The sequence below is a fragment of the Wolffia australiana genome, chromosome 13 (genome assembly GCF_029677425.1).
Source record: "Wolffia australiana isolate 7733 chromosome 13, ASM2967742v1".
Classification (NCBI taxonomy): domain Eukaryota; kingdom Viridiplantae; phylum Streptophyta; class Magnoliopsida; order Alismatales; family Araceae; genus Wolffia; species Wolffia australiana.
In genome coordinates, this window is record NC_135847.1 from 1,981,292 (window position 1) to 1,997,060 (window position 15,769).

General features: G+C 34.8%; 1 protein-coding gene across 1 annotated transcript; it reads left to right on the top strand.

Annotated features, from left to right (window-relative positions):
* Positions 1–8,825: 8,825 nt before the first annotated feature.
* On the top strand, positions 8,826–14,936 carry CUTA (Nitrogen regulatory PII-like, alpha/beta; the record flags this gene model as incomplete). Its single annotated transcript, XM_078585378.1, has 7 exons — positions 8,826–8,985; positions 9,083–9,251; positions 13,047–13,162; positions 13,782–13,844; positions 14,457–14,488; positions 14,597–14,691; positions 14,782–14,936. Coding segments are annotated over 7 exons (720 nt in total), but the record flags the coding sequence as incomplete, so codon positions are not given.
* Between the last annotated feature and the right edge of the window lie 833 nt (positions 14,937–15,769).

The following is a 15,769-nucleotide window of genomic DNA, read 5'->3' on the forward strand; positions in this document are numbered from 1 at the left end:
TTTGTGAGAAATTTGAGAGGGAGTCTGAAGCTAATTACAGCATTTTACCCATATTGACTTCTGTTATCTCCCAGTTCTCTTGTGATGCCAACCCATAAACAAGAATTAGATGGCATTGGTGGCAACTCTGTTCAATGAAATAAAATTCGAGGAAGGAGGCTGATGTCAGGGAATTTAAGCTTCAGTTGAAAGAAGTTTGAAGCTGATATTGCAATGGAAGAAAATATTTACTCCAATCCCCTTTACTAGCCTGTGTATAGGTCATAATGGGCCGGCCAATCATAACACAGATCCCGTATACCACAAATCTGGTCTCAGGATTAGAAGCTCTTAACAATTGGTTCATACTCGATGGTTGAACCTAAATGGCCTCACAAGAAATTAAAAAATACAAGTATTTTAATATTTCAGTATACTTATAGGTTCATCTATCATCCATCATGATCAGGTATGATTCATAACTAGAGCTAGACAATCAATTCCAAGTGAAGTATGTGAATGTAGTACTTAGGTCATGGATAGTCATCACGTGAAGATACATTGTCTGGTAGTATCTCTACTGAAATCCCCTAAAGTTTTAATAGCCTCTGGGATATAATGTGTGTTTAAAGATGTTTGGTGCCGTTGTTGTTTTGCTGATAGTGTGGATCACATTCTGCCAAATTATTTTGTTGATTTAACACTAAGAAGTAAGCATAATATCTTGTTTCTTAAGATATATATTGAATTCCTATGACACATTGGAAATTAATAGATCAAACACATAACAGTGTTGATTCTCTTTTTTTGGGATTCAAAGTAGTGCCATGAATCAGGACAGTTTGAAAAAGTAAGGCCTGATCAGCCACTCCATCTCATCAGTGTGCACTCCTGAAAATAACGTGCTGACACATTATTGAATTATTAAGTTCGTTTATGGCTTCATATTATTTATGTTTCCTTCTTTTATGAATCAAAAATATGAAATCCCAAAAAATGAGATATTTTATATAAAAATATAAAAATATGAAGTAGTCTCTCTAAACATATCATATCACTTGAAAATAAACCAAAATGTCTTCGTAAAGAATATATCATGGTATGAAAATATTGGGGAAATGAACCCTTTATAAGGGGGTGAATTAGGTTATTTTTTGAAATTATCAAAATTTTAAGACTAAGAACTACGAGGTTACTGCCTAATAATTGTAAATATATGCTTATCTAAATTCATAGGCTTCGTTTAGTCTTGGGTAACATAGTTCCCCATATGTTCACTCTCACAATGCCCTATTAGAACAATCCTGCTTTTAGAAAGAGGGAATGCAGCTTCCTTAGTCTTGATCACCTACGCTTTCACAATCTTGAGCTCATTACCAATATTTTATTCAAGGCTTTGACCGATAACTCCAATTCTTGCAGCTTTTCCTTAGTTACCTCCTCTTGAGTCCTTTTTTTGGAGAAAATAAAAGAGCAACACGAGGGTTCTAGATTTTTATCTCTCCCAACTCCATGAAATTCATTTAATTTTATGTTGTAATATCTCAAAGTCAATATCCATATCAGTTTTCCAAATATATCCAATCAAATTTATCTTAAGATCAACTCAAAACTTAAATTTATGAAAATTCTCTTCCTAGTCTCTATTTCATTACAAATTATTCATCAAGGTTGTTTCTACTAATTTGTGTTTCAGCTCCATTTGAATCCATGCAAGCCAGTTCTATTTAGAAATTCTATATCAAATTAATCATCATTCAAGTTGACAATATCTTGCCTTTTACCTTTAAATTTAATTCAAGAATATTTCTGAGTCTTTCATTGATTTTTATTTCTTAATCCTACACAACATAAATATAAATTTCAGTCTCAGTTTAATATGTAATTTCTATGTCATTGTATCCAAAAGTCAATTCTAAAGTTTATAATCTAAGAAGTGCTCTTTACGACCTTAACTTTCTAACCTCCTAAAATCCTCCAATGTCTTGTTTTTTATTATAATAATCTAAATTTAATAGCTATAATAATATATCTATCTAGTTCAATAAAAAAATATTCAAATACCTATTTTAAAATTTACTTCAATCCAATAAAAGTATCTTTATTTTGAGTTATTATGTACCTACTTTTTAAATTCAAATAAATTTATCTAGATAGAACAAACAACCATTGATTTCATCTTCTATGATAATTAAATTTTTTCTTTTTCATCCTCTATATCAGTAAATATAGATATAATTTTTTTTTTTTTTTCTCCATCAAAAGATATAATTCAGCCTCGATACAATCAACAGTCAGGTTATTTATATGAAAATAATGCCCCTTATTTGAATGAATTAAGTTGACAAATAAACATAACAAAATCTCTCCAAAATAAAGCCCAAATTAATATATTTGAGGTCCTGTGAAAGTGACTGTCGCTTCATGTCTTCTTACCAATCAATTATAATAAAACCAAGTATCTATAGAACTTGAAGAAGATAAGTAAAATATATTTATTTTATAGTAGAGCCTAATTATGATGGATTTTTCCTGCAAGACATAATTCTACAAATGTTTTTAAAAAATCTCTTTATGAGAGGATAAAGAAGACGCTTGATGGCGCACACCATCAAGGTTCATTGATGACGACATCTGCGCCGCCCCCCACCATCATCGAAGACCGGGTGAAGATGCTCAATTCTCGCTTTTGATTTTCACCGTTTCTTTGTCGTGTTTTGTGTTATTCCATTCTCGTCATCCAGTTTTCTTCGCACTGCGACGCGTCCTGTGTCCGTGTTTTTTCGTCTTTGGGGAGGGGTCCTTAGTCATTTTCGACCATCTTCCTTGTCCCTTTGTCTTTTCTTTTATGCTTTTAATTTTCCCTTTTCCTTTGTAATGGGGGGCCTATTATATAATGGACCAGATTCCCCTTGTTGACCCACTTAGGGGGCCCATTTGACCTCTTCCCCCTTTATAAAAAAACAACTCAACTTAACCCAGGAAGAATTAAGTTGAGTTGTTTTTTTAATTCTGTCTTGGTCTCACCCTCCTTCAGAGAGAACGAGGAGAGCGGAGAAGAGGAGGAGAACATTGCTGAAGGATTGGAGGAAATTTGATCAGAGGAAGGTGAATCTGGCCTCCAACATGGCCAAATCCTTCCCGAGCATTCCCCCATTGCAGCAGGGAATTGATCCTCTGGCGGTGATTTTCATCGTTTGTTGGCCGCTTCATCGAGCTGAGAAGAGGAAATGCATTGAGGAGTAGAATTGTGACAAGGGGGTACGATCGACGAAACTCTGGTCGGTCGAACGATCATCGCTGGTCCAGGTGCATGTGGTCGACTTCTCACCGCCACTTACGGACGGTGAATTCCAGGGCTGCTGTGGATTCTCTACTGCCCAGGAAGAACCCCATCCATTTGGTATACATCAACGGAGGCATCCCGCATTGATCGCTGTATCGACGAACAAATTGCACGACAAGCCGCCCGACGACGAGGTATGTCCTCTCTCCGCCGCTTGTTATTTTACCTTTTGTAGTGTACTTTCGTCTTAACTCCACCGCGCTTGGGCTAGGTAGGTGAGAGAGATAATTGAGAGAAATTACGATACAATTGAGCGTCTTAACTCCATTACGTCCGAGCCCTATGGATTGATTTCATTCGGCCGTAGACGCCTTCGTTGCTCCGATGAGGTTCGAGAGGGCGCTGTTGCCGTCAGCCGACGACCCGGTCCAAGCTTGGAGTTTGGCACTTCCCTTGAGTCGGAGCCTGCACGTACGACACATAGGACACTCATTCATTGCATCGTAGTCACATCGACCCGTTAGGGTTTATCCGTCGGACAACGACATCTTCAACGTTCGATACCACCATCGTTTATCGGTACCGAGCCATCATACTCGGTGCCGACCAGACAACGTCCCTGACAATGTCCGATATCAACGCTGTAGAGAAATCAATAAATTTGTTATAAATTATTGTATGAGTAAAAATCGCATGAAACATCAAATATTTGCGGATGGTTGATGGACATAAGCTATTGAATCACAGTTATGCAACAAGTCCTCATTGTTTCATTGATAAATCCATTTTTACATTGTAAGAAGTGGCTTTGTTACAACTCTGTTCTTCCAAACATGATTCTTCGTTTAAAATTTCATGTTTTCTCTTCTTTCACTTCATTGTCTCCATGAAAAAAACCAGATGTCAGCTCCTATTATATTTTTATTGTATTAAAATTCCAAATTTAATTTATAAACCTTACAAATTTGGGTAAATTATTTTTTCAAAATTTGAATCCCTGAACTTAGCAAAAAAATACAATATTTTTTTTTCACTTTTCATTTAATTTTTATCTTAACAATAATTTTATCTTAATAATTGTTTTCCCTTAAATATTTTTATTTATAAAATATACTACATTAAATTTCTCAATATAAAAAAATGCAAAATATTAATATTTACCTTGTCATTTCATAGTTCAGACAAAGTTTTATTGGTATAATAATTTGATGAAATATTCAGGATATAGAAATCATCGTGTTTTAACGTTTAAAGTGAAGTAATTGGCCGGTGGAACTGGGTATCAAATCTCAACTAGATTCACAATCATGAAGATACTAAGAACTAAATCAATACATTTTATTCCAAAAGAATTTACATTCTATGTTACATGACCTGCTAAGACGGCCCTCATGATTTGCATGAACTGAAAAGAAGTAAAAAATTCATTAACCAAAGGTTGACTCGTCATTTAAGACCTTAATAAATGCAATGAACTCTTTCCCAGAAAGAGCACCTACTATATGTCCTAGTTATGTCCACACTAATGATTCCAATGTCCTTATTGAGTATCCTTTGAATTGTATATGATATCAAATTTTAAACGGTTGTGATATCTATGTTCTGATTCCAACATGATTCATTTCGTCAGATAACTTATTCATGGACTTCATTCTATGGATCACACTTACATTATATGAATATTTTGTAATAGTGAACATTGAATGAGATAAGGGATGTATGATTGGCTTGCCGGAAACATATATTTCTATCATTAAATGTATTTGTGCGCAATCAATTCATCTCTAACTTATTATTTGGGATGTCTAGAAAGGAGTTACCTGACATAGTCGCTCATAGATTGGATGTGTAATTGGGCCTATAAGATCACACATGACATATTTTTGAGGGATAGTAAATAGCCATTTTTATTTAAGGGCCTTTTGGAGGATTAAGGGAACCATGTAACTCATTCCCTATAGCTTCCCTTCCCCTTATTCTTTCCTAAATGTGGATTAAGGCTCAAGAAACTGGTGTTTCAGATCAAAATACAAAGGAGTACATCCGTCAGGAAAAGGCTTATGGATACTTTTGGAGGTTGGGAATTTGTGTGGCTTATAAAATCTCACTAGGGGAACAAAGTGGTTTTCTATCCAACTATGCACAAAGGGTGTGTTCATATTGATATTATCATTGAATCCTTGATATGAATGAATAATATAATTTATTCCACTAAACAAAATCAGATAATTTCATCATCAATCAAGTCTACATTGATTATCTAGTAACTAATAAATTGAATAAATTTTATTGGACCTATATGTTGGATATAATTTTGTGGGTTCTAGAGGGTAAAATTCAATAACAATAGACTTAAATAGATAGATAAAATCAGAGAGGGATTCTCAAGTATTAAATTTTTATGATCTCATATTCATGAAGGTCTTGGTGATAGAGTAAAATGCAAAACTATATGGTTAGAACACTCAATTTTTGACCTTATAATTAATCCAATGTAAGTTTGTGTGAGCTCAGTTTGAAAGGGCCTTGGTCTTTGTGACCTGGACTATTGATATGAATTTCCAGTAAGGATTTGGAAAATAAGATTAATAAGAATGAGGGGAAACCCAAGTTTTTATAAAGTATATAATTTCATCTCCTTAGTTCCTACATCATTTTGTACATAGGTCTATATAAAAAAATATGTATAGACATAGTGTATGATTAAAAATATGTAGAATTTTAGAGGACCTTGTTCACCCTATATTAAGTTTTCCTTTGCCTAAATAAAATTTCATACTAGTATTCAGGTCATGCGTATGGCATGCCAGACTTTGAAATTGAGTAAGAAGTCACCATCTATGCAACATTGTATCATCAAAATCGTAGAAAAATATTTGCTTAGTAATAAAGGTTTCCTTAAGTACTAGGAATATTGTCAATAATATACAATTGATAAATATTTAAAACATAAATGTATCAAAGTCATAAATTTAAATGTATACTATTTTTTTACCAAAAATTAAGTGAGAAACACTAGCCATCTAATTTATTCAATTTTCTTCTCTTACCCCCCTCTGGTCACAACTGGATTATGGAACTTTATCTCAAAAAAATTTTGCCTTAGAATATATAGATATCCATTATTCTTGTTCTATTCATACCCTATTAACCTGTTAAAAAAATCTTCAAATTTCATCCCAATCTAGAATCTATACAAAAAAATACATAACGTCTTATTTTTCATTCTTGTTGTAGGAATATGGAACCTTTCAATGGACATTGCTTTTGATCAATATACTTGGTTTGGTACTATATTTAGAGTTCATTTTCACATAATTTTGAAATCCATGAATTTTGTAAAATCATACCTAGTCAGATGGAAAAGTACACAGAATATCATTATTTATGGATTTGTTCATGTTTTTATCACGTTATAATTGAATATTACATGTCATCAAGTTAAATATGTGCAGTTTTCTTTTATAGAAGTACCTAATATTTGTTATTTAATTTTTCTTGAAATTTATCATTTACAATGTCTATAAATATCATTATTTAAATAATTTATTCACGTTTTTGTCACATAATAACTGAATTTATGTGCCATGATGATCAGTATGTTTACTTTTCGTAAATGAAAATACCTGAATTTTATGATTTAATATGTTTTAGAATTTCACACATTTAATCACCTAGTATTGAGAAAAAAAATTTCGGTGAAATGATATTATTTTTATTGCTATTCTTTGTGTATTAAAACAATATCATGGTCAGAAATTTCCCTCCATGAATGCCATATTAAGTTCAGATCATAGCTAATAACTGTAAATCTGATACTTGATGTCTGGCACAAAATATTGTATACCTATACTAATTTTTATTCATATTAATGTATTTCTTTATACGTGTGTTATCTAATGGTGATACTTGTACCATGAAGAACATTAGTCGATTTATGCGAAATGAATAGATTGATTGATGTATTTAGCCAATATATTTGGGAATTGAACAATAATATATGGCTTATGGGGGAATAAACAATAGAATGGAAATTTTTTGCTGGATTATATGCCTTCTCACCGTAAATATTATATATTGCATTTTTTTGCACCCATCAGTTTTGCCCAATGAACAGGTTGGTAATACAGTGGTTGTACAAGAAAACATCACCATTTAAAAGAGTTTCACTAAGAGTCGGCTTTTGGCCAAGTTCTTAGATTGGAATCATGAAAACCATAAATTATGTGGTTATTTAGCAAAAAAATTATCTTTTTCTTAGAGGGTTGCAAAATTTGGAAAAAATTATTCCATAACGTTAGCGTATTGTGTGCCTACTTTATCTCTAATTTGTGTTTCACAATATCTTCATTCATGGAATTAGATTCCACGTCCATGTCTCTCATTTTCAACGACTGTTGGAGAAACTTTCCCAAAGTTGAGTTTGTAAATCAAAATGAAGTTGGAGTTCTTGTTGGAGATTGAAAAGTACTACGTTTGCTTAAGAATTGGAGGAGAGTATTTTTTCATGGACTCCTGTTTTTTTTCTAGTTTAAAAGTTATTTAAGACAAGATATTTAGAATAAAATCCTGTCTTTAACATGGGTTTCATTCAATTCAATTGAATAATCATGCGTAAATAGTTTCAAAAAATTTGACTTGGGTTGTGTTTTTAACCTACAACAGTTCATTGATAAAATTACTCCTACTCCTTTCTTGACAAACTTTGAACCCACTAAAACAAAATTAACTAGCCAAACCAAATGGGGGTGTCAAGACATTTAACATCCCCATTTGGAATAAAATCATGTATTTAACATGGGTTTCATTCAATTCAATTGAATAATCATATGTAAATAGTTTCAAAAAATTTGGGGTGTGTTTTCAACCTAAATGATTTTTTCTAGTTTAAAAGTTAGTGAATACAAGATATTTAGAATAAAATCCTGGCTTGTTAACATTTTTTTCTAGTTTAACATGGGTTTCATTCTATTCAATTGAATAATCATATGTAAATAGTTTCCAAAAATTTGGGGTGTGTTTTTAACCTAAATGATTTTTTCTTGTTTAAAAGTTACTGAATACAAGATATTTAGAATAAAATCCTGGCTTGTTAAAAATTTTTTCTAGTTTAACATGGGTTTCATTCTATTCAATTGAATAACCATACGTAAATAGTTTCAAAAAATTTGACTTGGGGTGTGTTTTTAATCTAGACCAGCCGATTGATAAAATTACTCCTCCTTGCTAGACAAACTTTGAACCCACTAAGACAAAATTTAACTAGCCAAGCCAAATGGGGGTGTCTTAATCTGTAATTATAGTTGGAAGTAACACATGAGCCTCACCTCTCAAAGAAACATTCTATCAGATATATCCAGCATATACCCATTTGGGATAGGCTTTTTAATTTCCATTCCCTTATTTTTATCTCCTTGTGCAAAAATCCTTTCATATATTTTTTTTAGTTCAGAGGGCCAGTTTCACTGGTCTCGTGATTATCATCAGCGGGTCTGCCAACCAAGAACTCGTCTTTGGTGGAATTTATACCGACCCGGATCGAGAAAAGTAGAAATGAACAACTGAAGTTGAAGATTTACAGCAGGAAAGAAGACGGGTATCGCTGCATAAGAAGAAAAATTCCTCCAAGATCGTTGTTTTCAAGATTTCTTCAAGATCGCTGAAGAAGATTCCGGAGTTTGGGATTGAATTGGAGGATTTCTTGCGAGATTTTTTGAAGGGTAGCGGGATCAGAGATCGGAGGAAGACGAAGGGTGTTTAATGGCGTCTTGTTTAAGCTCACGAGAGCGCTTATCGTCTCCGTTTTTCTCTTCTCAGTGCCGACGGGCTTCGGGGAGGACTGTTCTTGCGGCGGCTGCCAGTGTTGCGTGGCGAAGGCGCGCTCCTCTCGTGGGGGCTTTCTGTGTGTTGAGCTTGGGGGCGATCTCTGCGCTCACTTCTCGGTCTGGGTCGGCCTTCTCCCAGGCTCTTTTCCCCACCTCTTTGTGGTACACCTCTATCTCTATCTCTATCTCCATCCCTCTATCTGTATCTCTATCTCAATCGCTATGTGTATCTTTATCTGTATCTCTATCTCTATCGCTATGTGTATCTCTATCTGTATCTCTATCTCTTTCGCTATGTGTATCTCTATCTGTATCTCTATCTCTATCGCTATGTGTCTCTTTATCTGTAGCTCTATCTCAATCGCTGTGTATCTCTATCTGTATCTCTATCTCTATCGCTATGTGTATCTTTATCTGTATCTCTATCTCTATCGCTATGTGTAACTGTATCTGTATCTCTATCTGTATCTCTATCTCTGTCGCTATGTGTATCTGTATCTGTATCTCTATCTCTATCGCTATGTGTATCTGTATCTGTATCTGTATCTCTATCGCTATGTGTATCTGTATCTGTATCTGTATCTCTATATCTCCTTCTATCTGTACCTCTATCTCTCTCTCTTTCTCTCTTTTGCTCGTTCTCTATCTCTATCTCCATCCCCTCTATCTGTATATCTCAACCGTTATCTCTATCTCTATCTCGATCTCTATCTTGTATTCTATATTGATCTCTATCTCTAGAGCTATGTCTAATTCTAAATCTCACTCTAGCTTTCTCTCTCTCTCTCTATATATCCATCTCCAATCTCCATCCCTCTATTTGTATATCTCGAGCTCTATCTCTATCTCTCTATCTCCCTCTCTCTCTCTCTCTCTCTTTATCTCTCTTTCTCTCTCTCTACCTCTATCTCTATCTCCATCCCTCTATCTGTATATCTCGACTGTTATCTTTATCTCTATCTCGATCTCTATCTTTTATTCTATATTGATCTCTATCGCTCTCTCTATCTCTCTTTCTCTCTCTATCTCTAGCTCTCTCTCTTTCTCTCTTTTTCTCTCTTTTTCTCTCTCTTTCTCTGTTTCTCTATCTCTATCTCCATCCTTCTATCTGTATATCTCGACCTCTATCTCTATCTTATCTCTAACTCTTTATCTATACATCTCTCCATCTGTATCTCCATCCTTCTTTCTGTATATCTCGACCTCTATCTCTATCTTTCGATCTATATATCTCTCTATCTCTATCTCTATCTCTATCCCTCTATCTGTATCTCTATCTCTATCTCTATCCCTCTATCTGTATCTCTATCTCTATCTCTATCCCTCTATCTGTATCTCTATCTCTATCTCTATCTCTATCCCTCTATCTGTATCTGTATCTCTATCTCTCTCTCTCTATCCCTCTATCTCTATCTCTATCTCTATCGCTATTGCTATCTTTCGATCTCTAACTCTATCTCTACCTCTATCTCTATCTCCATCTCTATCCCTCTATCTATCTCTGTACCTCTACCTCTATCTTTAACTCTAACTCTATCTACATCTTTAGGACTATCTTCAGTCTCCTTGAATTCTTTCGATTCTTCAGTATCAATTATGAACTGTTGTTATATTGACTTGAGGTTGTCCCTCATATTTCGACGTAGTTTTTTTTTTAAGATTATGACGTTGTCTGCTCCTGACATATTTATGTGTTTAATTCTTAAAGAGTTCCTTACATAGAAACATCGTCGATCTTCAATTTTACTTACAAGCGCAGATTAATATAAACCCAAGTTCATAGTTTTCTTGGGAAAATCTCTATTGAATTTATTTTTAATGAGTGATCCTCGATGTTATCGATTTTTGTTGTTATCTGAAATATTCATGCTGAGGATCTCAGATTCTGATCTAACAACATCCTTTGGAACAAATCCTGTGACCTTTTCTTTGAAATAATTTCAAGAAACTTGCTGGGATCTAAGATTTGTTAAGAATATTCATCTGGCATCTCCTAGGTTTCCGCGCATATTTCTAATTCAGTGTTGGAACCAAAATCAGCAGAATCATGCATTTTATAATTTTGCTGTGCCAAAAGCAACGGTATGTGATAGGATATGTTTGAATTTGGATCGTGATCAAATGACAGATTGGATTGATCGATCATTGATCTAGCCAATCCGCATTTGATGTAGATTGAAACATATCCTACCAAGTATACCATTGTATTTGGCTCAGCAAAAATGTATCATGCTAGAGCAAAATCTGATCCTCGACCGGCTGGGTAGATCAATCCACTTGAATTACAAGGATCAAGAAAAAAAAACTTCTGTTTCTTCCAAATTCCTGTTCTCCCTTCCTCTCTCTCTCTCTCTCTCTCTCTCTCTCTCTCTCTCTCTCTCTCTCTCTCTCTCTCTCTCGCTCTCTCTCTCTCTCTGTGTCCCATTGCGGCTCTCGTTGCTCAGGGCAACAAGACTGACCGCTGCCATTTTTGTTCGTCGGCATCTCTCTCCTTCTACCATTGGACTTGGCCCATGACAGCGCCAGATTAGAGCCATTGACACATTCCACTTAATGGGCCAATCAGATCAAATTGAACCATCTGATCAGTCAGCATGCCTAATCAATTGTCTACTTTGCCGGCTTGATTGGACCAGCCGGCTTGACCAAATCTTGGCCGAGTTGATCAATTGCCTCAGCTTCTCTGATCATTGATCAAGGCAATTCAATTGATCAAATCTGTCGATGTGATCTTAATCTGATCAATAACTTGATCGGTCTGAGTGCCCGAACAATTTTCAAAATTTCCCGCTTCATCGGATCAGCCATCTTTGTCAAAACTTGGCCTAGTCAATCTATTGACTTGGCTGATCTGATCATTGATCAAGGCCATTCAATTGATCTACTATGTTGATATAATCTCAATCTGACCAAATATAACGCACGCTAACTTTCTTCAGACGTCATATCTGATCATGTGCACTCTAAGTTAAGAATGCATTATATTTCCTTTTTATTTAAAATATCTGACTCTTCCCATTGTTGAAATTATGAACATGTGGAATCACCTATTGCTGAGCTGTACATAAAAAATGAGTGTTCATTTTTTGGGGACAATGGATGAATCGTGGGCTGAAGAGATCTTACTTTCAAAATTTGAGTTTGGAATATCAAAATCTTAGAAATATTAGGTTTATTTCTTTTTTCTGAAAGAATATTAGGTTTATTTCATTTGAGTTTAGCATAAGATTGAGCTCGCTAAATTCCTTTTATACTGTGAAATAAGTAAGATCCCAAGGAAATTAAAAACCGGTGTGGTTGTTGTTTTTATGACTATGAAATACCACACTTTGAGTGTCTAAAACTCGAATTAATATTTTTTATCACTTTTTTCCTTTAGAATAAGGATACATTTGTGGTATCATAACTTCTATTTCAATGACGACTTTAAAGTCGCTTGTAGAAAAGATGAAAATTGTAATTCAAACTCAATATCGGGGTTCATGCATGTGATCTCTACCGGGTTAAGCACAGATGTCCGTTACCTTTTTTGCTTTTTGAATATATATTTATTTCGAAGTTATTCTTATATTCTCCCATGCAATTCACGTTACCTGAGGAACTTTTAAACTTTAGTAATATGTTTTTTATTTGGTCATGCGATCAAGGGAATCTGTTCAAAATCATGAAAATTTTAGTAATATATTATTTTTGTTCTCTACATGTGTTTTTCCTTCTGTTTTTTATATCTTTTTTTTTATTTTTTGAATTTTGACTTTTTGAAACATCATCCCACCCCAGGAATCCTTACAACAGAAATTTCAAACATCATATGCAATAATAATACAAGAAATGCAAGGCTAAATTGGCCCAGTAGAAAATTCTTAGTGTCACTTGGCTTGAATTTTATTCTCTGAATTACATTATTCTCTTTTCTATAATAATTTTCTTTTCCTGATATTCCTTTTGAAACTCAGGTCAAAGGTCACCTATCGGAATCCAGTTGAAGGTATCCGTTCAATCAGAATGGATTCGTCGTCTGCTACAGTGCCCTATATCGTGGTTTACGTTACTGTTCCAAACAAAGACGCTGGTAATGGTTATTTATTTCATTGTCCATTTCTCTGCCTTCATGAAAACCTTGAAATTTATATTTCACCTACTCTTCAATTGATTCATGGGCAGGCCGTGATACATGTTAGGATCTGCTCGGGTGGTCTTCCATATTTTCTTAAAAAAAACATGTTAGGATCTGTTATTTTGACTTGATTGATGAGGGGAGAGGAGGTGGATGAGAGGAGAGACTAAACCCTAAACCCTTACCATAGGCTGAACTTACTCAACCCCCTTATTCCCTTATGGTGTTCATAGACTTCAAACCAGTATAGACTCAAAGACCAAAATACCCCTGGCTGTCCTGGCTGTTGTGTCACAACACCCTTATAGACCAAGTTCCTAAAGATAACTTCACTTTGCTAGTCATAACTTTGTAAGATCATCCAGATGTTTAAATTCTTAATGCTGGTCATAACCTTGTCCCCCTCTTCAAATCTTGGGCATGAATTTCTAAGGTTATTTGGCAATCTTTCCTCCAATTGTAAGATTCAAATATTTGTCATGCTTTTATGGCTTTTATCTTGGAAAATTCAACTTCTTTATCTCATTTATATCATTTTCTGTCATGGGACTTCCTAAACATTTTTGAATTTTAGGTAAAAAACTATCTGAGAGTATCATCCAAGAAAAGCTTGCGGCGTGCGTTAATCGAGTTCCAGGCAAGTGCTGTATTTTGCATTCTATCCATTCCATTTTATTGTGTTGCATCAGTAGATAGGCGATATTTTAAATAAGAGCCTGTCGGCTATAATCATTACCCTATAGTTATGTGGAGCCCATGATTCATTATGCATAACTAAGTGCTAAAGTCACGATTGCTATGAAGAAAATGATATTCATTTTATTGTAGCTTTCATAATATATTTGGCTTGTATTTAAAAATGGCATATAGGTTTGGTGGTGATGATGAGTTCGTCATGTACATGGGACAATGACAAATCATCCCCATGTATGATCAGAATGATGATGACAAAATCATACTGATCATCATAGCCATACTTGAATAACGAGTGTTATCATCATCTGTCAATGATTCACAGACACAGGAAAATGACAACGACGATGACAACTCGCCGTGGTGACGGTGGCAGTGATGTTTTTCAAACTTTATTGGGATGTTTTCATTGGCTCCTGCATCATGTGAAAGTCAAACAAAACATTTCTTGCATTTTTACAAAATCAATTGCATATCTAATATTAAGAAATAACTCAGGCCTTGACCAGAGTAATGTCAACCTTGGTTAAATTGGTATATTAACATTATTTTTTAGGTGTGGAGTCGCTGTACTGGTGGGATGGCAAGGTAATAATTTTGTCAACTGATAATACCCAATTGATTATCATATCATAACTGACATTAGACTATTCAAAAAAAAAACTGACATTAGACTGCATGATTTGATTGATCCAGGTTCAAACGGACTCAGAAGAGCTTCTGATCATCAAGACGAGGGAATCCCTTCTTAAAGACCTGGAACAACATGTCAAAGCCAACCACGAATACGAGTAAATATATTTTCGGCATGATTTCAAAACTGTTTATTCTGCCAAATATGTCTATTCTGTCTGACTTTTTCGTATTGGATGGGAATTTAGGAATCCGGAGGTAATTGCTCTGCCCATAATTGGTGGAAGCGCCGAATATCTCGGATGGATCAAGAACAGCACGAAGGATGACTAATCTGTAATGTTTTCATGTATTCTCGTCATGACAAGCTTTGAATAATGGTAACAGTGTTCATGGTTGTGCATATGGTTCCTGAATTACTTACTAGCATTTACACTATAAATAGTAAGCATTGGGGTAAAAACCTATGATACAGTTTGCAATTCTGTAGGGGTATTCTGGTCATTTCCTTGTTGAATATTTCCTCTCAGTAGTTGTTGGCTTGTAGCTCTCTTAAAGGGTCATCTTTGTAGCCTAGAATACATAAGAACAACATGGTGATTATTGGAAGCTAAGAAGGACAAGTGATTATAATGAGCGACTTGGCTTTAATCTCTGGCCTGCTTCAGTGACTCTCATCCTGTTGAAATTTTTTTACTTCCTTTCAAGCAAGATTTTCTAAAGCAAAGAGGCCAGAAATTGGACTTCTGAATTTTCCTCTACCAGTAAAGTGTTTTTCTTAATGAATCGATCTACATTTAGGTGCCGGCAATTGATTGAATTTCGATCAGATCGACAGATCATGATTGAATGATTCGCAATCAGATCTCAATCGATCAAATGGGATCAGTATTGAGCGAACCTAATTGACAAACAACATTTTCTACTTGTTGTCGAAGAGTGTCGCCGCCATCTCCATCTTAGCTTTCAAAATAATTATTTCAAATACTTGAAAATTTTCATATGAAGCAAAAGTTATGCGAAAGCTAAGCATCCCTGAGCTTACAAACCACTTCAAAAAAAACTACATCACATTTCAGAAACTCTACGTAAGGGATCAATCAGGCTCAGGTTGGACCGGTCTGCCCATTCCACTTACTGTGTTGTCAATCAGATTGATTGCAATCAATCCTGTTGATCAGATCGATCTAATCTGACTGATCCAACGCAAGCAGATTGATTAGAGCAATGAGATCA